At 45.8% G+C, this 25,789-nt stretch overlaps 3 protein-coding genes across 4 annotated transcripts; 1 reads left to right on the top strand and 2 right to left on the bottom strand.

Annotated features, from left to right (window-relative positions):
• Nucleotides 1-761: 761 nt before the first annotated feature.
• Nucleotides 762-4,416, bottom strand: LOC116209668. The gene is made up of 5 exons (XM_031543387.1): nt 3,112-4,416; nt 2,352-2,410; nt 2,089-2,217; nt 1,572-1,707; nt 762-1,424 (listed from the first exon to the last, which is right to left on the bottom strand). Exons 1-5 carry the CDS (start codon nt 3,808-3,810, stop codon nt 1,044-1,046), a joined length of 1,404 nt encoding a protein of 467 aa, XP_031399247.1. The 5' UTR covers nt 3,811-4,416; the 3' UTR covers nt 762-1,043.
• Nucleotides 4,417-5,108: 692 nt separating this feature from the next.
• Nucleotides 5,109-7,598, top strand: LOC116209669 (GDSL esterase/lipase At5g37690). Its single transcript, XM_031543388.1, has 7 exons — nt 5,109-5,346; nt 5,464-5,711; nt 5,841-5,968; nt 6,082-6,208; nt 6,351-6,463; nt 6,612-6,861; nt 6,992-7,598. Exons 2-7 carry the CDS (start codon nt 5,477-5,479, stop codon nt 7,198-7,200), a joined length of 1,062 nt encoding a protein of 353 aa, XP_031399248.1. The 5' UTR covers nt 5,109-5,346; nt 5,464-5,476; the 3' UTR covers nt 7,201-7,598.
• Nucleotides 7,599-9,211: 1,613 nt separating this feature from the next.
• LOC116209667 (glucan endo-1,3-beta-glucosidase 2) lies at nt 9,212-12,783 on the bottom strand. 2 transcript variants are annotated; one of them, XM_031543384.1, is made up of 4 exons: nt 12,561-12,783; nt 9,945-11,198; nt 9,797-9,824; nt 9,212-9,678 (listed from the first exon to the last, which is right to left on the bottom strand). In XM_031543384.1, exons 1-4 carry the CDS (start codon nt 12,625-12,627, stop codon nt 9,528-9,530), a joined length of 1,500 nt encoding a protein of 499 aa, XP_031399244.1. In that variant the 5' UTR covers nt 12,628-12,783; the 3' UTR covers nt 9,212-9,527. The 2 variants fall into 2 exon arrangements, with proteins under 2 accessions (XP_031399244.1, XP_031399245.1); XM_031543385.1 differs by lacking the exon at nt 12,561-12,783 and adding an exon at nt 11,947-12,082.
• Nucleotides 12,784-25,789: the final 13,006 nt, after the last annotated feature.

The raw sequence follows: 25,789 nt of genomic DNA, 5'->3' as shown, positions 1-25,789 counted from the left end.
TGTTCTTGAATTTTCAAAAATCAAAACAGAAAGGTCCTTTTGAGGATCCAACTGTGGTTAGGATTTTTAAAAATTCGATGATTAAATTAATAATAAAATTTTTATCATTATTTAAAAATGAATGTAAAGAAAAATGCTCCCAAAAAAAAAAACTGAGTTATAGGAGGAATCATCCAGAAACAAAATCTATGTGAAAACCGAATCAATAAGGCAAATTACAATTTCAATTGACCTGCTAACACGCTGAATTCCTAATCACAACCCCTGCAATTCACATGAACCCAGGGAAAACTGAAAAGGAGCATCCTCGAGCCATTAATTCATGCAGTTCCTCGATGAGGAAAAATTGGACAAATCTCTACATGAACCCCGATGAAAACTGAAAAGGAGGGTCCTCGAATCGAACCATTAAATTCAAGCAGTCCTCAGTCTGCCTGCAGCATAGCATTCATATTGCTTTGCAGTACAAAATGAAAAATAATTCCAAAAACCAAAAGGGATAATTAATTTTGATCGTCTCTTCTCTGCAGTTATTTTACAGGTGTCACTCTCTTTCCTGTTTTAATCTATATGCCTACCAAGTAGACGTACCAAAGAATGTAAACTCACTGTTCATTAACACGAACAACATAAGCTTTCGCAACAAAGTAGCATCAACCAAAAGAATGAATCATTTAACAGTGCTGATCTCTAAATCTAATACAACGAACGAGAACGAACAGCATAAGCCTTTTGCAACAAAGTGGCATCAGCCAAAAGAATGAATCATTTAACAGTGCTGATCTCTAAATCTAATACGACGAACAAGATCAGGACGTTTCTCTTCATTAATCGTTGGTGGACTGGAGCAGATAATGCAGAGAGTATCATACAGACAGGGGAATGGATTTACAAAAGTTTGCACCAGGACAGGTTGACACAGCAGGCATTTCATCTTTCAACAAACCGAAAAGACAAAAAGGAAATCCCAGAAAAGCTCAACCCTCATTGCCCAAGAATAACAAACATAAAGAAACAGTTGCATAATCCTCGCAGAGCTCCTGTTATAGGGGGTCCGCATCGTGATCTTCTCTCTTTAGGACAAGATCTTCGGACTCGCCCCTCTTGAAAAGCTTCTTGACCACTTCATCCCAGTTAGTCCTCCCATCAGCAGACTTTGATTTGCTGCTACCTTCAGCATCAGCAGGCACCATCTCTGTCTTCATCTCTGCCTTCATCTCTGCCTCTAGGGGCTCCATGCTTTCCTCCTCAGGAGGAGGTGGCGGTTCGCATTCTTCCTCTGCTGAGTTGACAGCATGAGGAATGTTCAAGCTCACAGCTCGTTCGAGTGCATCCTTGTGCTCCTTTTCCAAGGTCTGTAACCTCTCAATCTTCTGTATCTTAGGAGCAGTAGTAATGGTCTCAGAGGCTACCTCTTTCATTCTCTGCAAGAAATAATTCCATTTGATCATATAGGCGATCATGAAGATTTGTTGCAAAATCAATGACGAGAATGCAAGTTGTGAGGAATGTTTATTGTCTATTAAGCAAAAAAAGTTGAGAGAAACGTTAAGCAACTCCGACTGCTTTACCTCCAAAGCCTTCTCTGCTTCTCGTTCTATCCAAATAATGGCATGATCAGATGTGGCATTACATGACAGGACGATGTGCTCGAACCTACCATCAACAGGAATGGCAGTTCTCACTTCTGGAGGGTACCTCCCGCATCTGTGAAGACAAACAAGTTATTACCTTGGTGAACAATCACACAGAAGGAATGGAATTCAACAATGACTTTATGTGGAGAGCATGATATCTTTATCGGGAAACGCTTTTGTTAGCTACTAAAATTGATTTAATGCAAAAGGATACTTACTTCAAAAATTATGAAAGAAAATCAATGAGCTGGTCAATATCTCTCACCAAATAAGTACAGGTATTTACTTTCAACATAAATCAGCAATTGCTGAAAGGCAATATTAGCACAGCACTTGGCACAAGTAATGAGCCCAGTCAGCCAATTTGTTTACAACAATAAACAGAAGATTTCAGAAGATGCACAAGTAAAAGTATTCCTGTTGACATACTTAAAGTTGTGCTTAATTGTACCTGCAAAATCTTCTTTCAACAATGTGGTACATCCTTCCCGGTGCATAAAGCCTTCTCGGGTCCCTGAGCTTTCGTCCCTCAGGAATAAAAGTATCACGCAAGCAGACCAAAAACAGTAAGCAGGGCAAGCTGTCCAAATCATTAAGGCCTGAATTAAGAAAGGATAATAACAACTCACTCCAAAATGTCCAACAAAGTAAAGATCGACACACCAAAGTTTTAAAAGAGAAAAGGTTACGAAGCAAATTATGAGGGACACTGACCAGAAAATCGACTTAAAAATATCCTCCAAGGGAGTAGCAGTTCTTGGTAAAAAGTCATCCTGGTAAGACCACAAAAGAGGTTACACAGCAACACTACTAGGGCAGTAATGCTTTCGCCAAATTGTAGGCATGGAATATATGCTAAAGGGAATAGAGTCCCAAAAACTTGAGGAACAAAGAATCCGCCTTCTCATTTTAGCTTAGTCCAGTTTTCTGTGGGTCTGATCTTGGCATGGATTCAAATGCTACGTCAACCATATTTATATGCATCCTCTTTTCATCAAATCCTGACTGTTGAAACACGATTTCCCCGGTAGCTATAAAATTTTAGGCGATCAAATTAATCATCTGTCATCTGAGAGATACAGTCAGGAGTGGCTGGCTGAGGGACTTCCAACCTGATAAAAAAAAAGGGAGTTCTACAAGAAACTAGCCGGCAATTGAACAATATGAATGACGGCAAATGCCATCCGAAGGGCCTCGAGGCTGAAAGCGGCATTATTGCAATTGCATCATGCCAGAGCTCACAGATTTGCATGCTAGAATTAACTGACTGACCCACCCAAAGAACAGGCAAAAATTTCAGCAGGCAGCAGCAGCAGCATCCTCCTCCTTTTCAATCAAGACTAGGAAGAAGTATGGGATCGACAGCGGGAAATCAGATGGACCGGAGTTCTCAAAATGATCACAGGCAAGCTAAGGCTAAGCTAGTGGTAGCTTTCCAAATTCAGAGGGAATACAGAGTGCAGCGGCCACCGACCTGCAAAATGATGGAATTGACGACGTCGGCGTACTTGACGGCAAGGTTGAGGGACATACAGCGAGCGGGCGCCACGGAGTAGCATCTGACCTTGTTCCTGGGGATCCCACCCAGCCTGTCCCTGTGGTTGACCACGATGATGGTCAAAAGGGCGGCGACGCCGGAGCCGAGGGAATGGCCGGCGAAGACCATGGTGTAGTCAGAACCGTTGTCGAGCCAGAGAGTCCTGAGGGTGTCGGACTCCTGGTTGAGGAGCCAGATGGCGGACTTGAGGAGGCCGTAGTGGACGTAGCCGCCGTCGAACATCTGCATGCCAAGGCGGTTGTTGAGGAGGAGCTTGTAGTCGCTTTCCTTGGCGAGGTTGAGGCCGCGGATGGCGAGGACGATCTCGCGGTGGTGGTGGTCGAGGTAGATGAGGTAGGGAGGGGAGCGGCCGAGGGTCTGCTGGTAGGTGACGCGCTTGACGAGCCAGTCGGGGTTGAGGCGGTAGCCGCCGGCGGGGGGGAATTGGGGATTGCGGAGATCGGGCTCGTAGACGGCGAGGATGAGGCGGCAGATGCGAGGGACGGCGTCGAACTCGTCGGGGGTGGCAAGGGGCCAGGCGGAGCTGTCATCGGAGCCGACGTAGGTGCAGCGCTTCCAGGCCCAGCGGGAGAAGCCAAGCAGGAAGACGCATTCAAAGCCGCAAGCCACCGACATATGGATGTGTTTATGTATTGTATGGATTGTATTGTAGAGTACGTATCACTAATCACTCAGCTCAGCTCAGCTCAGCTAGAGAGAGAGAGAGAGAATTCCTATGCTACGCTATGTGAATTGGAATTTTGGAAGTGGGAGATTCCTAAGCTAAGCTAAGGTTTGTTTGATTGATTAATTGGATTTGGATTGGATCGGATCGCATTGTATTGTATTGTGCTGGTGTGCTACGCTATGCTATTGCTATGGTATGAAGAAGAAGAAGAAGAAGAAGAAGAATGAATGAATGAATGAATGAATGAATTAATTAATCAGAATGTGGTGGAGGGACATGAGAGAATGATCGAGAACACAACCCAGCCTTCTTTTAGCATTTACAGTGAGACAATGTAGAAGAAAGACGAATAATAGATAAATAAATAAAATGTCATGCTCTGCTGCTCTTTCTCTGCCGGGCTCCTCCGACCAGTCCCCATTTTCCGCTGGTCTGAGGTCTCCTCTCCTCCTCCTCCTCTTCCTTTCCTTTCCTTTCCTTTCCTCTCCTCTCCTCCAACAGCAAACACTACAGGGAGTTAAACAAAGCAAAGCACATGGGACACCCAATCCAATCCAACCCAATTTATTATATATATATATATATATATATTATATGCTCATGGCCAGGTACGTATGTATGTATACTACAAAGAAAAGCAAAGCAAAGCAAAGCAAAAGCAAAACAAGAATAAAACTTTTTCGTTCCTTTGGCATTTCCTCTCCGTATATTATTTGCTTTTGACACTTGACAGAGCAGTTGGCTTTCCTTGCCAGTTCAGTAAGCTCGCACAACCGCGAGAATCTACTATCAACGATCTCGGATTCGTGCTTTCTGATCCAATACCAATCCTTCTTTCACTTTATTCCTCCTCCTTTCTTTTTCCCTCAATATCAACGAGCTTGTGAAGGGGCCAAACTGCAACATTAGATGGCTCATCAATATTTCACTTGTCAAAAGTGGACAATGTTAAAAGCATCAACAGATGGTTAATCCCCTTGCATTCGTTAGCTTCTGCAGAACATTGAAACAAATCAAACAGCTAAACCTGTATCGATATAGCTGGAAGGGAAAAAAAGAAAAAGAAAAGAGAGAATGTTATACATGCTCATTGCTTTCTTTGATTGAGCTTCTTAGCGAAGACGAGGATTGGAGATATCTTGTCGTATAATTTAAGCTCTTCTTAATTCGATATCGCAGGAGTTCATTTAGTCAAATTGAGGTGAATATGGAATTAAAGACCATTGGGTTACCCTTTCCCAAATCAAATGCCCAAAAGAGAGAAAAATAAACCTAATAGAACTACCGCCGATGACTTGTGGAGTCAAGTTGGCCACCCACTGGCCTGAGGCTGCAGCCACCCACCCTATGAAGTTGATATCCCTTTTCTCTGCTTTCCTTTATTTTGCCCAATCGACGGACCTCCCATTCTGAAAATTCGAGATCACTACGCGCTGCCCCTCACGAATACCTTATATCCATTTCACCAACCTGACTGGCAGCAGGTATTAACTTGGAAGACTGGGCATCACTTCAATTCCCATGTGTTAATATAATCATACTGGCTTCAAGAAATCTTATATATAACTGTCCAGACTTTCCCCTCCCTTGGCATTGACTAGAATCGGCTGAGAGATGGAGACTCCCGGGATGGTTTTCTTGGTTGCTTCTGCGCTTGCTGTGATGGCAGTTGCTGCAGCAGCCGAGCCAGTAACTTTTGTATTCGGCGATTCACTGACAGAAGTTGGGAACAATAACTACATGCAGTACTCTCTGGCAAAATCCAACTATCCATGGTATGGGATTGACTACGAAGGAGGTCAGGCCACGGGAAGGTTCACGAATGGGCGTACCATTGGCGACATAATATGTACTTCATTCATCACCAGGACACTTACTTTGTTCTTTAATTTCATTCTCATTTTACTCTGCAAAGTGCTGTCTGGTGTTTACGGAGCATTCATTCATACTATTTTTCTTCATATTTGTAATTTTGCAGCTGCAAAGCTCGGGATTCCATCACCGCCGCCGTATTTATCATTGTCTCCAAATGACGATAAACTTCTCGAAGGGGTTAATTATGCATCTGGCGGAGCAGGAATCCTCAATGAAACTGGAATCTACTTTGTAACGAGAAACACCTTTTTTCACCCTATTATTCCCCCTTTTTCCAGTTGCCCCGCAGCGACGGATTTCATGAAGCAAGTCTTGATGTGTTCCCGGTTCTGTGCTGTTTGCAGATCGAGAGATTGTCCTTCGATGATCAGATAGACAATTTCAACAAGACAAAACAAGCAATTGCGGGTAAAATTGGAGCAGCGGCAGCAGAGAGGTTCTGCAGTAAAGCTCTGTACTTTATTGGGATCGGTAAACCAGAACATTGCCACTCCTTCAGATCGATCAATGACAGTTCTATTTCTGAACTTTCAAGAAAAGAAAACCTAATAAAAACAGACTTCTACCTAATAGAGCCTAACAAAACACGGTCTTGCTGTGGACCATTCTACAGGTAGCAATGACTATGTGAACAATTTCTTGCAGCCCTTCTTAGCTGATGGTCAGCAGTACACTCACGATGAATTCGTGGAACTCCTGGCCTCCACCTTAGAACATCAATTAACGGTAGAAAACTGTCCCTATCCTTTACTTATTCTTCATTTAATGTAAAGTAAACATAGAAAAGCATCAGCTGTACTGTACTGTACTGTACCCAAGCACTCTTGCGGCTTTAATAATAAGATGCTTAAAAAGTTTGATGGATGACGTTCAGAGGCTATACAAATTAGGAGCAAGGAAGATGGTCATTCATGGGCTCGGTCCACTGGGCTGCATTCCTTCACAGAGGGTGAAATCAAGAAGAGGCGAATGCTTGAAGCGAGTCAACGAATGGGTTCTCGTGTTCAACGCCCGAGTACAACGGCTTATAGCCTCCATTAACCGCCAACTGCCCGATGTTCAGCTGGCGTTTGCAGATACATACCCTGCAGTTCTTGATCTGATCACCAACCCCTCAGCCTATGGTAATCTAATAGCCTACAGTCCCAAGTCCAAGTCCAAGTCCAAGCTGTGTTCCTTTTTTTTTTCCTTTCTCTTTTTAATCTTCAGGAACTTTTATGTTGATTTTTAAATAATTTTTCGTTCTTTCATCAGGTTTCAAAGTGTCCAATAGTTCATGCTGTAATGTGGACACAAAACTGGGAGGACTTTGCTTGCCAAACTCCAAGCTGTGCAAGAATCGCCACGAATATGTATTCTGGGATGCCTTTCATCCGTCTGATGCAGCAAATGCAGTGCTCGCCGATAAACTCTTCTCCAGCTTATTTCCTGAACCTCCTGCCCCAACACCAGCTCCCCATTGATGTTGTTAATAATCGCCAATTCAAGTGGAGACTTTTGTCACTGATAGAACTAAAGCTTCAGAATTGTCTCCTGCTTAGATTGATAAATCCAAAAGAAATTGCTATATCCTCTATTCAAAGGGGAGAAATGAGTTTGGATATTCCGATGATTGATTCAAAAGGATTTAACAAGCAGTAGTAGAATATTACTGCCAAATGCAGAAGCAAAAGTACAAACGAATAACATACATGGATACTGCTTGCTCAGGGTCGAACCTCTCAGTAAAAGAGGGACTTCAGATTCCAGCATGTATTTTAAATTATTAATCAGATGAGCTAGCTGATAATATAATACAACTTCTTGTATCTTTTGTAGTCCTTGAGCCTCTCCGGTAATGAACGTTGCGTTTATACTCCAATTTCAAAGATAGTTCTCCATGGCATTAGTAGGAATTCTAAGGTGACTCCACATGATCAACACGAGCAGCTGCTCTATCATGAAAAGCAACAATTTGAGTCCACGAGGAACGACTGAATTTTATCTGTCCTACTTTTTTGATGATTTAATCATGAGAGTACCAGGAAACAAGCCAGGAAAGAAGTTGAGAACAGAAAACGAAGTAGAGAACTAATAATTTTGGGAAAAATAGATACGAGGAAGATTGAAAAGCTCTTCCTTCCTGTGTGTTTATATCGAGAGAGAGAAAGAGAGAGGGAGATTATTTTATAATAATAATAATAATAATAATAAAAAGAAGGAGAAGGAGCTTTTATTTGTATACGTATCATCCATCAATCGATCGATCAATCGATCTATGGAAGGGAAGGGGCAAGACGAACCGACTACTAAAGGCTGAAGTCGAGAGAAAAGAACTTTCTATTTGCAAGAGCAGAAGAATTCGACTTGAAGTTTTGATTCGACCAGGGAAAAGAAACATAAAAACAAAATTAGTGATTTGTTTGTTGCTCTCAGTCGAATGGCCAAAGTTTTTCCACAAGAGGTGGAACTTACTGAGACGGGGGGGGGAAGGCATGGTCCTCCGCCATTAGAGCCAAAAGAAACCGCAAAAGCCAGAGACTTTGCATTGCTTGCCGAAGCCTGCCTTTCTTCTCATAATATATCTAAAAGCGAGAGATATTTGAGGATAGGATATCTCTCAGCTTCTAGATAACAGAGTGTCATCAAAGCACAATCAAGCAGAGGGCTGCAAGCAATGACAATCTGCTATTTCTTCAAGCCAAATGACGCGGGATCATACATCCACCGCTCAGGTCACCCTTCGGTGTGGTTAAAGCAAAAAGATCATCATCGAGCATCATCATCTTATAAAAACAAACAAACAAACAAACAAATAAACAAATTGGGAATGATAAAAGTGTGTAACTGTGGAGCCTACGAGAAAATGCAGAGTGAAAAATTCCATGGAGATGCAGGGAAATTGCATGTCCAGAGGCACCCTTGAGCTTTCAATTTTGCATCCCTTCGTATTCCCCTGCGCTGCTGTTGTCAATAAGAAAACGCAGGGAATCATAGTTGGATGCATCCCTTCCTTCCTTCCTTCCTTTCTCGTAAAGAGTTTCGAAAGGAGGATGGAGGACAGGACGACGAGGGAAGGGAAAGGGGACTAACCAAAAACCAAAAACCAAAGACAGAGAGAGATCTGCAGAAACAGAAAGCAAATTGCTGCGGGCATGGGATGAGATCCCGCAACCACGGATTGCATGGTATAGGATAGGAGGCGAGCAGAGCTGAGTTGGTGGCTGATGTGATTTAATATATATAGAGCTAACTGCTAAGCAGAGGGCCGCCTTAGGGTTTCCGTACGAGCGCCTCCAATAGTTTCGATTCGAAGCGCACTACCCCCCTTATTATACTGGATTTGGCCCATCATCATTATGATAAGGGCCTCATACTTCTCTAAAGTTACATTTTTGCCTACATAATGTGCTTCGTTTTCAGTGAATAATCCAATCACACTCCGGCAAAATATTATGCAACTGAACTGAACTGGTAGTGATGGCTCTGTGAATGGGACTCGAAAGAACAACAAACTCAATCTCATCTGATTTGCGTTTCACTTTGTTCTTTTTTTTTTTTTTCTTTTCCCCCCCTTTAATTACAAAATTTGACCTGACCAATGTCCAATGTCCAATGTCCAATGTCCAATGTCCAATGTCCAATGTCCATTCCCCCCTAAAACTGTCCGCCTGCCAGCTACCTACAGACTTCCTCCGTGGGAAGGGGAAATGCTTACTCTTGAATGCAATTCACAATTCCGAAAAGACGAAAAGAGAAGAATATTTCCGTGAAGTTGCTAACGTATCCTTCAGTTTCACGCCGTAGGAGACTACAAGAACAGTGCACTCAAGGCCAAAGACTTGATCAACAACAGAATACTTGTCGAAACACCACCACGCCAAAGCCCCAGAGGTGATCCTGAGCTCGTTGAATTCATAGACGGCGCTGTGACATTAACTGACGTTCCATTCCTTCCGAAACTGCACACACAAACATGACCGCATAGTTACAAGACATTAGTGCTAACCGAGTACAGCTTCAGTTTCATCTCATTGAGCTGAGAGGCAGGGGACAGGGCATGAAGATAAAAATACTTACCTTCCTGAAAAAATGCAAGAACCATGACCTGCACCAGTGTAACCAGAACCGTCAGTGAGCCGACAGGACAGAGTATAAAGAGTCAAATTGTTAAGAGCAAAGGAAGCCATATATCTATGTTAATTTGGGTGTTTGAGGTAGGTCTTACTTGGATTCGAAGTGGTAATTGCAGCCACCCCATTGAAATCGCAGGTTCCCGGAGCCTTCCCCATCTGATGATAATAAGTATCGAAGGCGTATGTCGCATGCGCCATCACAGTGTCAGGTTCATAGCACGGTCCTCCCTGCATCAATGGCGAGCAATCCACCTTACCAGCCCCACAGGCCCAGTCCAAAGCAGCCTGCAGCATCTTCTGGTCTGCCCCTTCCTTCGCAGCGCAGTATGTTTGGTTTGTAGTATCATTTGCCAGCACCAACCCTGACCCTGTCAAGTGTAGAATGTAAACAGGGTTCCCATTCGCATCAAACAGCCCCCAGTTCTTCTCTGAGAGTGGCCCAGGTTTGGTGTCCTCGTTGTACAGCTCATAGATGTAGGTACTCACTGCAATCCCGGGGTGCTTGGGGGTCCCAGTCTTATTGAGCACATGCCTGATCAAATTGCTGTTGTACGTATTCGCGTTGTCCACAGTAGCATCACGCTCATTAGAGTCTCCTTTTGAAGGCCACCCGGACTCGGTCACTACTACTGGAATGTTGGTGAAGTTTAGAAAAGCCATCGCAAAGTATGCTGCATCAACCGTGGCATCAAATACATTGGTGTAGTGGAGAAGGGTGTTGGCATCGACTGCTTCTTTCGTTGGAAGAAGAGGCTTGAAGAGTGCATAATCTAACGGGATTACACCATTAGATTGCATGTAATCATAGTAAGGATACACGTTGAGCATTAGGTATGAGCCGGTTGACTGCAAGAAACTAAGCATTGGGACCAGAACCGAGTTGAGCGAGCTGTTAAAGAAAGCCTGAGAAGGGGGAAAGGAGTCCAGGATTATTGAGGAAGAGAGAGGGGTAGAGACTTTGATCTGGCGGTCAAGGTTCGATGCCACGAGGGCCGAGTGAATGAACCTGAGGGCATTCACAAGAACTGGCGCTGCATTGGGGAGAGCGGTCAGGACCTCGGAGCCAACAGCAATTCCGGTGATGTTGGTGGCCGGGTAATGAGCAACAACGTTGTTGGAGACCCATTTAGCTGCAGTGGAGTTAGACTGTCCTATTCCTAGAAGCTGTTCGTTGGGGACCGAGACGATGACCTGAATGCCCGTGTTCGCCAGGGCAACGAGCATGCCACGATCTGCATCATAAAGGCGGATGTGCCTAATGTTCTGGGCTTTGAGGAGGGCCACTACTTGTGTTGGGTGGGGCATGTCCGATAAGTCAGTTCCAATATTAACCCCAATGAAAGCATCTGCACGAGAAGCAGCATAATTCATTTGTTGCTCCGCAAAAAATATCAATTACTATGAATGAGGAGAAATGTGAGAAGACGTGAATGCAGGACACTTCTGATGTGGTGATTCATTCCTGAGATCTTGGATATTTATTTTGAGATCTTCCGACAGAAAGGGTTTTTACTTTGGATTGAATCCAGGAAACTGATCTAGCATGACGAAATTCATACACTGTTCAAGTTAGAAATTAGGATTTCACTAGGAGAAGCTTAGGATTACAGCTTAGGAGTGTGATTGCACATCGAAGAGAAACTGGTAACAGCCCACCATTCAGATTTTCCAACACTCACAGGCTTATCCTTGCTCCGAAAAGAAAAATTCATCGAGATGAGAACCATCCAAGAAACTTAAGAGCACTCTGAAAAGGAGAGTCCCATGGCACAACTTTTTAACTTATTTGTGCTAAACTGAAGAACCAATCAATCAGCATAGAAATATCCAGTAATTCATGCCAGAGAAACTAATAAGACCAGCTAGCTAGCTCCCAATATCTAACCCCAAGGCAATACTTTATAAATGTAGCAAATTTTGACCATCACTGGTTCCAATATATTACTTTCTATGTTCTGTAAATGCAAGTAGTGTGCAGAATTACTCCCACCCAAAAAAATAAAATTAAAAAAATAAAAAAACATTTTTTTAATAACTTTTCTATCCAAACCACGAAAAAAGAAATAATTTGACTGCAATCAATGTCCTCCCGACCTCTGTTTCTTTTTTTACATTTCTGATTCAACAGCAGGAAATGGAGCAGCATTCTTGAAGATTTATTTAATACCCCCAGCCCTCCTTATGTTGTCTCTCTCTCTCTCTCTCTCTCTCTCTCTCTCTCCCTCTCCCTCTCTCCCTTTTTTCCCCTTTCTTTTGGGTATATCAGACCTCTTAACTTCCTATTCAATCAACAAACCTACCAAAACCGGCATCCCTGAAAAAATGAAAAATGAAAAATGAAAAAATCTACCAAATCCAGCAGTTGGACTAAGCTTGACAAAAGAAATTATCCAGTCAAAGCTCAGTTGCTGTTTTCTCTGATCCACTATAGGTTAAACAAGTTGCTCATTTCCCCTATAACTATGCAAAATTCCATTGCAGTTGCAGCAGTAAACACATCCTTGAAATGGTCATGGGTGCCGGGTAGGAGAGGAATTAACACCAGACTCGAGAACAAAAAGGGGAAAAGAGTAAAAGAAAAAAATGAAAATTTTAAACTGATAACAAACACCCAGAAGCTCAAGGAAACAGAATGCAAACAAACAAAAAAGATGCAGATGGAGCAATGCCATGCCATGGAAGTGGAAGCAGCTACTAAAAGGACCCACCTTGGTCAGCTCTAACAGTAGAAGCAGCTACTAAAAGGAAGGCAAGAAGAAGATGGAGCGATGCCATGGAAGCACTAGCAGACTCCGCAAAAGACCCCCCTCTAGAGAGAATCTCAGACTCAAAACCAAATAATGAAGTAATCAGTCACAGACAGAGAGAGAACGAGAGAGAGAGAGAGAGTGAAAGAGAAAGCAAAGTGACTTGACTATTAGGAAATAAAAATAAGCTGAGGAGGAGGTGGGGGAGGGAGAATATTAAGAGATGAGAGAGAGAACGGAGGGAATGACCCCACAGATCACGTGGAAAGTTTTTTGTCGGGGAGATCGAACGGCTGAGGAATCAAATGGTGTCCCCATTTGAAACAAAGAAAACAAAATAAAATAAAATCAAAAGACGGTGTAATACATTTATGGTGCATATGTTCATTTTTTATTAAGAGATCTTAAATTTAATATTTAAGTTGGACTATTAGTATTTATTTGTTAAATGTTTACCGAAATGCAGTGCAGCGTGCAAAAGAATTCCTGTCAAGGAAACCCAAGAAGACACTCAACTCGAGTATTCTCCCCTGACTTGGTTCGGTTGGGTTTCATTAAAAATAGCCGTTGCACTTGCAGCCAGCCTTTCTTTTTAATCCTCGTTTGTCCCCTTCCTCTACTTGCAGTAGATGTCATTTCCTCAGCTCAATGCTCCTCATTTGATTCTTCATACGTATATTCCTAGTAAGTAAGTGCCTATCTCCGATATACTCCTAGTACTAGCAGGTCTGAATATATATATATATATATATATAGATATATGTCTGTATATATAAGAGAATTAATTGATGCTCAGCACGATATAATAGTTCCAGGGCACTAGCAGGTCTAGCAATTGAATGTTCTGTTCCGTTGATCTTGTGTCAGATTGTTAGATATTGGACACCACGCCCGGAATGGGAAGAGCAGATGAAAAACATTGTGCCATCGGAAATATAGGATCTTTAAAAGAGGAGATGGCGTGTAGTAGCTTGAAGTTAATAACGGGCAAGTAGTGAAAAAGAGAGAAACAAGCAAAGGACAGAGAGACCTCCCTTGGTCCCTATATTTTGCCGAGTAAAAAGGGGTGGGCAGCACTGATGGTAAATTTATCACATCCGTTATGTAATATTCGAACTCCCATGTTCAATTTTGAATATATCAGACAAGCTAAATAATTAACGCAAACACTGATCACATCAGCATAAATATCATTAAAGGTTTAATACAGTTCACAAAAATTGACGTCTCCCAAACGCAAGCCATAGAGTATATTTCTAACAACACTACATGGAGATGATTTGCATTTGAGACTTTAAGATTACCAAGTACATGAGAATGAATTTGAAACCACTAAACTATCACTTTAGATGGTCCCTCCTTCCGTCCCTAAGCTTAGCTAAAGAGGAGGAAACAGACAAATAATAATCCAGAAGAGCTTGAAGTTGCAGCTTAGCAGAGTAGAGCAAAGCTATGCCTCAACTCAACGGTCACATTTTTGTCTCTCTTTTTTCATCGTACTTTTGCAAATGGTTTGCTTAAAGCCAGAGGAGCTTTTCCTTTTCCCCTTCCTCTGCATTTACCCAGAGAGAGAGAGAGAGAGAGAGAGAGAGCACTGAGCAGAGTGTTGGAACTAGCATTGATAGATAGACAAGTCGTAATCCGTTTCATTAAGGGGAGCTTCTCCCGTCCACGCGCGAACCGTCCCTGGAGGAGAGATAAAGGATGGAGGACCGGTTTTGCCGGTTCCAACCGGTAAAAAACCCTCTCAAAAAAAACAAACCCCACCCTTCTTTTTTTTTTTTTTATTTCCTCTATTATATTAATAATAAATAGAAATATATAAAAGAAACTTATCAAAAAATTATGAAATTTACTAGGAAAAAATTGCTCATATAGTTAATAATAATAAAATTTAAAAATATGTACAAAAGGAGTTTTAACTACTAAATATGTTAATGTTTTGATAATATTTTCATGTTATCATAAATTATAAATGGGTTATCACTATTTATGATAACTCAAGTCAAATTTGTGATAACTCATTCAAAATGCAAGTTATCACAAAATATATTAAGGTTATCACAACTAGTGATAACTAAGACTCAATTTATGATAATTTGACAAGTTATCACTAATTTTTTTAATGTTATCACAAAATATATTGAGGTTATCACAGTTAATAACAACTAATTATCACAAAATGTAAATGTCAGCACCCAATTTTGGTCCACCGGCTCCAGAGGGGCAAAATCGCCGTTTTTACCACTCGTGAGGGAAATATTTCCGATTAATTACTCGAGTATTCACGACTTTTTAGGACATTTTTGGAAATAGCAATTTGCCTAATTTAACACTAATTTTATTTGGGACATTTTCGAATTTCGCGTACATCGACGTCAATTTTCAAAATTCGGGACAAAATTCGAGATTGAAAATAAATTCATCGCACAATATCGATCAGCGAATTTTTCTGAACACGATGGCAATCTCGAATTATTTTTTCGACGTCCGATCAAGAAGATGGAATTTTCAATTTATACGCGCGTCAAAAAAAAAAAAAAAAAGGGTCAAACGGTCAAAGTCTGACAACTTTGACCGTTAACCAGGCCCCCCTCCCCCCATTTTCCTGTTCTTCTTCTTCATCGTTTCTTCTTCTTCCTGTCTTCTTCTTCTTTTCTTTTTCTTTTTTTTTTCTTCTTCTTCCTCCTGGCAGGGACGGACCGGTCTCGGGACCTCTGCTGCCGCTGCGCCCGAGCCTGCCTGCCGCACGCCAACCCCTATGCGCACGCGACTCCTCGAACACGCAAACGCACTCTCTCTCTCTCTCTCTCTCTCTCTCTCTCGGTTTTTCTTTTCGGACAAAAACCCGCAGCTCGTCCGGGGGAATGGGGGGGGAGCTCACAGACAAAAAAGATCCCGGAGCTCACAGACAAAGAAGACCCGGAAACCTCCAGCTCGCCTACGACCGAGAAATCCACAGCTCGACGATTTTTCGAAAAATCTCTCAGCCCCTCAGCCCAGAAACCAGGCCAAACAAGGCCAAACCAATCCCGTTTTCCGGCGACCGCCACCCAACCCGATCCAAACTTGACCAAACTTCATATCCCACATGCATTCGACCTCCTGAGTCCATTTCCGATGTTAGTTTTGTGATTTGAAGCTTCCAGCTTGCCAAAATCGCCCTGTCCAGAGGACATATTCACGGTTTTCCCGAGCTTCCTCGACATTTCCACCACCTCACGACTATGGCAAGTCGTGCCATCATTTCCTAAGGGTTCCTCATGACCCTCACTCTCCCCCGTGACGAGGTGGTCACGTGCCGAGAGCCGCTCAACCGCGCACCACCGCCATTTCTCTCTTTTCTCCTTTTACAGATTTTTCCAGTTTTTACCGGTTTTCTTTGCATCTCTCAGGCAAATAGACATGTCTAATCTTCATGAAACCACTGCAGGCACGATCCTCAGTCAGTTAGGATTCCAATGCCGCCGACCTTGCCTCAAAATTCCATCGGGAGCCTCCGTGGCGACGTCCGACCCGACTTGTGCCAGTCGGGCCTGTTCCTCTGGTCGTCTTTTCTGATCCGAACTTTGAAGGGACGCACGGGTCAGTTCGGGTTGAATCTCGCTACGAGCCACCTATCACTGTGCTCCTCAGTCAGTTAGGATTCCAATGCCGCCGACCTTGCCTCAAAATTCCATCGGGAGCCTCCGTGACGACGTCCGACCCGACTTGTGCCAGTCGGGCCTGTTCCTCTGGTCGTCTTTTCTGATCCGAACTTTGAAGGGACGCACAGGTCAGCTCGGGTTGAATCTCGCTACGGGCCATCTATCACTGTGCTCCTCAGTCAGTTAGGAGTCCAATGCCGCCGACTTTGCCTCAAAATTCCATCGGGAGCCTCCGTGGCGACGTCCGACCCGACTTGTGCCAGTCGGGCCTGTCCACCCTTCCAGTCGGGTCTGTTGCTACCATTCGGGTCTGTGCAAGCCAAAACAGCCCAAACCCGACTCGGCAACGGTCCAGCCCGACTCTTGAAGGCCCTATCCCGCATCTCGGGACTAGCCCATTATTTCTCTGTTGCAGGTCCGGCCCAGTCCGCCAACTTCGGCCCATCCATCCTTCCGAAGCCCAATCTTCCATTCGGCCCAGTCCATTCCATCGGAGTTCGGCCCAATCCAGCTCAGACCGGCCCGATACTGTTCAGACCGGCCCGGTCAAACTCGCCCAGCATATCTTTGACTTTTTTTTTATTTACAGAATCACCCCTCAACTTTCCGAACTAGGTAAATTCTCAACTTAGTGGCATTGATTAGGGCTCATTCCCTGAATATTATTGCTTTCTTGATGGATATAATGTGCAGTGTATGTTTTTGAGTCGCGTGGGTGATCGTTTTGTCTCCGAACTCGATTTTACAAACTTTCTGTTTTGTCACATTTCAGTCCAGAAGAAGTATTTTTATTTTCTTAAGATTTGCCCCGAATTTCAAAATCATTTTCAATCAAGCCCCGGTCACTTTATCATTTTTCAATCAGTCCTTGAATTTTCCAGAATTGTTCTAGCATTCCAAGAAACTTTCCGAGTTGTTTCAGTTTAGTCCTCGGGCCTCTTTTTTTATCTTTCAGATCAGTCCTGATTTTCAATTTCATTTCAAATAAGTCCTACGACATTTTCAGTAAATTTTTGCACAGTCCCAATTTTTAGAATTTTCAAATCAGTCCTCATCTTTTAGAATTTTCAGATCAGTCCCTGAACCTTTCTGAATTTTCAAATCAGTCCCTGAACTCTTCTGAATTTATAAACCAGTCCCTGTACTTTTCTGAATCTTCAAACCAATCCCTGAACTTTTCGAATTTTCAAATCCGTCCCTGTTCTTTAAAATTATCCAAATTCGTCTGCGAACATTTTTCCAAAGATATCCAATCGCTTTTCCTACTTGGATTCCCCACCGATAACGCATACGCCTCATTTAAATAATTTTGTTTATATAATTATATGTATGCAACATGATAATACGTGCTCTTTGCAACATGTACTTTTCTGTTATTTGCTGTATACATCGCGGTTCAAGCCTGAACTCATAGGAAACGATATCACGGGGTCCAACGCCCATGCACATTAAGAGCGCGCAACCCGAGTGCGGCATCGGGTCTTGCCTCGACTCAACGTCCCAATCTTAGTGATGTCTAAATGGAAAGACAACTCGGATAGGATGAATGAGTCGTGGTCAGGACATGACCCGGGAGCTCGACCTGTCCCACGGCTATCTCAAGAGTCAAACGATTCTTCAGTTATTCGTCGGTCCGGTCGAACCCGACCACCGGCTCCATGAGCCCGCGTTGCATTATTTTTTATTTCGGTCCTTCAAGACTCACGGCATGCACGAGAGGAATATTTGGCTTGATGCAAATCATCCGGGTCCAAAACACAGTACAAGCGTCTGTATCTTCATTTATGCAAGCATACCTGTATTTTCATTCGGTCAATGTAAGGATCCCGGTTGATAAGCAGAAAAGGCCTGAGAGTGCTTACGAATTTACGGTGTCAAAACGGGCGAGTCAAGTGCAACCTTAAATCACACGGTAAATAAACAAAACGGCAAGCCTAGCAAGCTAGAGTACCGAAAGGGCGTGCGGGATGTAGGCCCGCACGTAATAGAACCCCCGAATTCGGAATTTTCGGTTCCGCATGATCATTGCCTTAGCATTTAGGTGTACCCCGTACCCCTAGACCCGGGCGACTCAACGGCCCTCGACCTACGGGTCGTAAACAGTAAGTGGCGACTCCTTCTCACGTGCGTTCGTCGCGCGTCCCCGGGAAGGTGGACACTCCCAAGCCGCGTTGCAATGAGGCTTCGCGCATTGCGTGCCCCGACGAGACGAAATTCGGGTGCGCACAGCTTGGCGACTCCACTGGGGACACTTAGAGGGTTCGGGCTCGTTTCCGCTTGCTTTGTTTGCTTGTTTATTTATCGTTTTCCGCATTTTCCGCTTATCTACTTAAACGCACTTTTATTTCCCGTACATGTATTGCATATCATACTAGCTTCTAGGTACCTATGGGTCGCGTCCCACGACCGATAATAGGAGCATAGGTTAAATAGGGGTTCCGAGTAAGGGTACGTCGCACGGTTGGACCGTCGATTAGGCCCCCAAAGATCCCCGCTCGATTTCAAGGAATTGACACCCTTGAGTCGTGAGCCCCCATCCTTACGTAGCACGGTCCCTGTAGCACTAAAACCATGCATTCTGCAGGAGCTCCATGCTATCCTCTAACCCGGTTTCGACAAACAGTCCGTTGAGTCGGCCTGCGTGCCACTTGAATCTTTTCTATTTCAAGAGCGATGTATCTTGTAATTTGTATTAAGCCGTGGGCATTAATTTTTTTTCGCACACACGCATCATCTGTTTTACAAAATTAGGGTGTCATTCATATGAATGAGTCCTAAGGCAGTCTTCCTTTCGTCTTGGTAAGAGACGCCTTGCTCGGTCTCTTGTTCGTGCCTCGACAAAGTCCGTCAATGCACCAGGTTCCCACCAAGTCTCCACAAACCAAGACCGGCACACCTGTCAGGACACCCCCCACTTCAGGCACATCCACAATAGTCGACCTCACCAACAACAGGATCGATCACCTTCGTCAGTAAGCTGCTGAGAAAGATGTGGAACTGGTCGGCTAACCATAACCTCAATGGGAGCTTACTCCGACCCATGCCAAACTACAAAAATGCAATCAGGAGCTCGCTTAAACTCCGAGTGTAGTGGAAGACTGGCTTAGGGCTTTATTTTATAAAATTTACATTGTACTTCGATCGTTTTGAGTTAATGTGAATGGCGGCATTAGTTTTGAAAAACTCACGCATCGCATGTATCCTACTCATTTACTGTTTTGCATAACAGCTAACGTCTCACCATGCAAGTGAGTGAAGACCTTCTTCGCAGGTAGACCAATCACGACTTTCACGGCAAGGCAAGCCGTGACCTGAGGACCAATGCACCTTCCTTGGCAAAGCCAGCTTCTCACTAATCTCACACAACTAAGCGTCATCGCGTGATCGCGCACACGTCTTTTCGCGCAACTGAGCACATCCACAAGCACAACCGAGTGCGTCCTCCCGCGTCGTGCAAGCATGCCTCCACCTTACCCATGCACACACCCCGACACGCTCGCACGACGCCTACCAGGCTAGTTCGATCCCCTACGCTTTTGCGTTAAAATTGCGAACATAGTTTGCTCTTTCATCGTTCCTCTTTTCCCATTGCAGGAAATAACCAACAAGAAGGCAACGTGAATCCAAAACGGCCACAATCAAGACTGGAAACACTTCTCTGCTACCTCCTTGGACTCCAAACACTCAAGACCGACCTTCCCTCCATGAAAGATCACAAGCGGCAGCTCCAACGAACATGGCATGTCCCAGCCCACCCGCCACGGAGCTTCTAAACGCGATCACGCTGCCAATCGAAGAAGGGGTCCAACTCATCTCGCATGACCAACAAGTCGTGCAAATCATCGCAAAGAGCATCACCGCGTGATCATGTGCACATCTCTCCGCAAGACCTTGCGCATCTACTAGCAACTAAGCGTGCCTCACACATGTCCGAGCACGTTCACACCAACTCATACACGCATGCTTAACATATCAATGCATGTCTCTTGGTGTGCTCGCGCGTCACCTACCAGGCCAGTTCGCTTCCCTACACTCATACATTGAAATCTTGAACAGTTTATGCTCTTTCATTGTTTTCTTTTCCCATTGCAGGAAATTCTCGACAAGAAGACAGCCTGAATACTGGGCGACCGCAATTGAGACAACAAACGTCTCTCATCCAGCTCCTTGGGATTTCAACACTAAGTCCCCATCCTTGCTTCACAAAGCAAGACCGCAAGAAAAATCAGAGTCACCGCTTTGCAGTGCCCTGCACTGTTCCTCAGCATTGACCTTTACTTTTGCATCTCTTGCACTTTCCTATCAATCCCGCATTTATCGCATCGGGTTCCGGGCCTGCATCGGGCTCCAGCCCCGCATTTACTGCATTAGGCTTCGGCCCCGCATCGAGCTCTGGCCCTGCATCGGGCTCCAGCCTTGCATTTACTTTTGGGTTTCGGCCCTCATCAGGCTCCGGCCCCACTTTTGGGCTTTGACACCACTTTGGGTTTCGGCCCTCGTCGGGCCTCGGTCCCGCATTTGCTGCTTTTGGGTTCCGGCCCCGCATTTACTACTTTCAGGTTTTGACACCTCGCGTTTACTGTTTTCAGGCTCATCTGAAATCCAAAATCGACTTGGATTCAAATTCATCCAAGCGATACTCCGAGGAGCAAGTCTAATCCTTCAACCGCAAAAGATCACAAGCAACATCTCCGACGAACAGAGCATGGCCCTGCCCACCCGCCGCGAAAGTCACTAGCACGGTCACATCTCCGATCAGAGAATGAATCCTGCCCACCATCCACTATGGCCATCAACTAGCCACTGGGGCAACATGCACCCTTCCCTAAACTCTCTTTTACATTTATGTGCATTCCCAAACAAGCTCCCGACATGAACGAGCCCTTCACGGGCGCACTAGGATAGCCCTGAAGATGCCCTGTTGGTTCTGTCGGAATTGTTCGATTCGTCTGTCCTCATGGGATCCAGCTTCTCGAGCCTTCCCTAGGACGGCTGCGCATGCCAACCAGCAATTGGGGAAAGTACACCTATGTGGCCCCTAGCAACGGTCTGCCCACTCTGGGGTGGCGATGACTAGATCTCGAAATTGAGTGTCCCCCACGCGCGGCACCCCATGGGTCGCGCGCTGGATGAGGGAACTTTCCATGGGTCCACCTTACATTTCTTACCACATACTTCACCGTATAATCACCTAATACATCATCTTCTTCGTCATACTTCACAGGGGCACGCCGGCTACAGGCGAAGAGCGATACACGGGTTCGCACTTCCACGAGAACTCTTATCAGGTCTCTCTCCCTATACTTTGATAGGAAAGAGGCTTGATGTGGAAGTACCCCCTTTTAACGAAGCCTAAGACAAAAACGACTAAGTGAGTCACATGCTGTCAACCCAACCATCTCAGTCGATAGCAAGCATGGCCCCGAAGCAAAGCACGTACGCCGACTTCAAGAGCACCTATCCTCCCAGGGGCATCCTCCACGGTCAGGAACGGCATCCGCGTTCAACACCCATGCCGGGGCAACCTCGGTCACCTGCATCCCTGGGAAAATCTTATTCTTCTTCTTAGACGATAGGGGAAATCATTTGTAAAGTTTGCAAGGATGAGCAACGCGAAGTTCGGCTTCCGAATATCCTGAAGCCAAATCTCCATGAAAGGCCGACCTTCACAAAATGGGGCAAGGCACACTAAAGCAACCACGCAATGCAAAGTCGAGGAGTTTTCAAGAAATACACGGGGCACAAAATAAACCCAGCTGCAAGGGAAAAAGACACAGAGCGAAAAGAAGAGGGAAAAACCCGCCAATGAAGAGAGAGAGAAAAGACGCGGGAAAAACCCGTCAATGAACAAAACAAGGTACCGTCGAGATATAAAACTCCGGCACCGCCAATTCAAAGAAGAATCAACAAACCCCGACAAAAAGGGAAGCAGCAAACGCAAACTCCTCGACGGAGACAGAACACAACGCACTCGGAGGTCGAATTATTCGAACCCTTCGCCCTTGCAAACTCGAGAGAAAAAAGAATCGAGCCTGCTAGGTCGAAAACCCCTCGGGGCGATCTAGGCAAAAGTTAGGGCAAAAGAGAGGCACGACTGAAAATCCCGAGGCGGGCAGTCTTGGCAAAAGGAGAGTTCATCCCCTTTAGGTTGAGAGGTACGGCCCCGAGGTGGGTGACCGTAGCAAAAGGAGAGTAAAACGAGAGATAAACGAAATAGTCACCTTGGGCCTTCGCACACTGCGCGGACCAGGGCTCCCCAAGGGAAATGGCCAGGTTATCTACTCCAACACGATCCCCGATCGGCTATCCTACCGAACTCAACCATCCAAGGCGGATTCTTCTTCAAGCAAAGCGGGCGACCAAGCACGCAATCCAAACAGTTCAAGACAGCCAACACTAACCGAAGGACGGAAGAGAAGGGGGTACATCTCACGGCAAGCGTGAACTCGTGTATCCTTTTAGCCTGGGGCAACGCGTTCCCCCCAAGCTTTCTCTTTTCTGTTTGTCTTTGCTTTACTCCAGAATGGGTCACAGCCACCCTTCAACAGGCTACCACAAAGCCGAAATCTCAGACATTCCTTTCTGAGGTCTAGTCATAGTATTCTGGAAATGGTCAGACCGAGCCTGATCAAATCTAGGCAAAAAAATCCCCACGCGGGTCACAAGCGCAGCCGCCCTTCGAGATCTTGACGAGAAGGGTCCTAAGTTCACAGGCGCGTCGAACAACCGATAGAGCCGCTTGGGCACCTTTGAGAACGTCTCGATATGCCCATGTAAGGCCAACAGGAGCCCCGGAGGCCTCGCATCGGGGCCTCAGAAAGCTGTACCCCCATTTGCATCCCCAAAGCAAAAACTCTTCACGAGTCGCCCAGGCGACCCGAAACCGAAGAGCATGCGTCACAAACACTTCCTTTTACCTGTGCTTACAAATCGCTAGTAATCTCATGACTTACTAATGATGTCAAGATCACAGGTACAACAAACGCGGGAACTACGGCAGACTCTGATTCCCGACTCCACGGGATACGTAGGCACTCTACCCTAGAGTTTGAGTCCCTCATCGCACGACCAGGGCATCTCCAGCGAACTACAATCGCCACTGCGACAGAGCTGACATCCGGTAGAGTAACGAGTCATCGCCCTAGCGGCAAAGCCGGCTTCCGACAGATCAAACACACCACCACCCCAGGGGCAGAGTACCGACGAAGCAACTTCATTGTGGCAGATACGCATGGAACCCCAAGGGGCATCTCCTCCTTGACGGACATGCGATTGACTCATGCAACAGATCGCAACCTCGAGCCGAGTGGAGGGCCCTATGGGGGGGGCCACTTGACTACGGCTCAAAGATGCAACAAGTGGCATCCTACGTCGCCCGACCAAGCTCGACTTGGAATGGGACAATCTGCCTCTGCCGACGTCCCCGACATACCGCCTAGCATCCATCCCCGCCCTTACCTTCCCTTATACTCCGCGCACTTTACTGCTTTCCGGACTCCGCGTCCAGGACTCCGTGTCCATCTTTACTGCTTTATGGACTCCGCGTCCCCGGAATCCGTGTCCGCATTTACTGCTTTAGGGACTCCGCGTCCCCGGACTCCGTGTCCGCATTTACTGCTTTCCGGACTCCGCGTCCAGGACTCCGTGTCCATCTTTACTGCTTTAGGGACTCCGCGTCCCCGGACTCCGTGTCCGCATTTACTGCTTTAGGGACTCCGCGTCCCCGGACTCCGTGTCCGCATTTACTGCTTTCCGGACTCCGCGTCCAGGATTCCGTGTCCATCTTTACTGCTTTAGGGACTCCGCGTCCCCGGACTCCGTGTCCGCATTTACTGCTTTAGGGACTCCGCGTCCCCCGACTCGTGTCCGCATTTACTGCTTTAGGGACTCCGCGTCCCCGGACTCCGTGTCCGCATTTACTGCTTTAGGGACTCCGCGTCCCCGGACTCCGTGTCCGCATTTACTGCTTTAGGGACTCCGTGTCCGCATTTACAGCTTTAGGGACTCCGCGTCCCCGGACTCCGTGTCCACATTTACTGCTTTAGGGACTCTTCGTCCCCGGACTCCGTGTCCGCATTTACTGCTTTCCGGACTCCGCGTCCAGGACTCCGTGTCCATCTTTACTGCTTTAGGGACTCCGCGTCCCCGGACTCCGTGTCCGCATTTACTGCTTTAGGGACTCCGCGTCCCCGGACTCCGTGTCCGCATTTACTGCTTTCCGGACTCCGCGTCCAGGACTCCGTGTCCATCTTTACTGCTTTAGGGACTTCGCGTCCCCGGACTCCGTGTCCGCATTTACTGCTTTAGGGACTCTTCGTCCCCGGACTCCGTGTCCGCATTTACTGCTTTCCGGACTCCGCGTCCAGGACTCCGTGTCCATCTTTACTGCTTTAGGGACTCCGCGTCCCCGGACTCCGTGTCCGCATTTACTGTTTTAGGGACTCCGCGTCCCCGGACTCCTTGTCCGCATTTACTGCTTTCCGGACTCCGCGTCTAGGACTCCGTGTCCATCTTTACTGCTTTAGGGACTCCGCGTCCCCGGACTCCGTGTCCGCATTTACTGCTTTAGGGACTCCGCGTCCCCAGACTCCGTGTCCGCATTTACTGCTTTAGGGACTCCGCGTCCCCGGACTCCGTGTCCGCATTTACTGCTTTCCGGACTCCGTGTCCATCTTTACTGCTTTAGGGACTTCGCATCCCCGGACTCCGTGTCCGCATTTACTGCTTTAGGGACTCCGCGTCCCCGGACTCCGTGTCCGCATTTACTGCTTTAGGGACTCCGTGTCCGCATTTACAGCTTTAGGGACTCCGCGTCCCCGGACTCCGTGTCCGCATTTACTGCTTTAGGGACTCCGCGTCCCCGGACTCCGTGTCCGCATTTACTGCTTTCCGGACTCCGCGTCCAGGACTCCGTGTCCATCTTTACTGCTTTAGGGACTCCGCGTCCTCGGACTCCGTGTCCGCATTTACTGCTTTAGGGACTCCGTGTCCGCATTTACTGCTTTAGGGACTCTGCATCCCCGGATTTCGTGTCCGCATTTATTGCTTTTCGAACTTTAGCCTTGCATTTGCTTTTTCAAGTTACAAATTCACACCGTATCATTTCCTTGCCATGAATCCTTTGTCTTTTTCCTCCCACAAACAGGTCTGTCGCATCTGGGAGAATGGCCAGGTGGTCGTCAAGACTGAACGGGTGCTTCTCATAATCTTTGGCTGCACCCTCTATCCGAGCACGCAACCAAAGAGGGGCAAGCTGTCAGCACCCAATTTTGGTCCACCGGCTCCAGAGGGGCAAAATCGCCGTTTTTACCACTCGTGAGGGAAATATTTCCGATTAATTACTCGAGTATTCACGACTTTTTAGGACATTTTTGGAAATAGCAATTTGCCTAATTTAACACTAATTTTATTTGGGACATTTTCGAATTTCGCGTACATCGACGTCAATTTTCAAAATTCGGGACAAAATTCGAGATTGAAAATAAATTCATCGCACAATATCGATCAGCGAATTTTTCTGAACACGATGGCAATCTCGAATTA

The sequence above is a fragment of the Punica granatum genome, chromosome 5 (genome assembly GCF_007655135.1).
Source record: "Punica granatum isolate Tunisia-2019 chromosome 5, ASM765513v2, whole genome shotgun sequence".
Classification (NCBI taxonomy): Eukaryota; Viridiplantae; Streptophyta; class Magnoliopsida; order Myrtales; family Lythraceae; genus Punica; species Punica granatum.
This window is presented reverse-complemented; position numbering and strand designations above follow the sequence as displayed.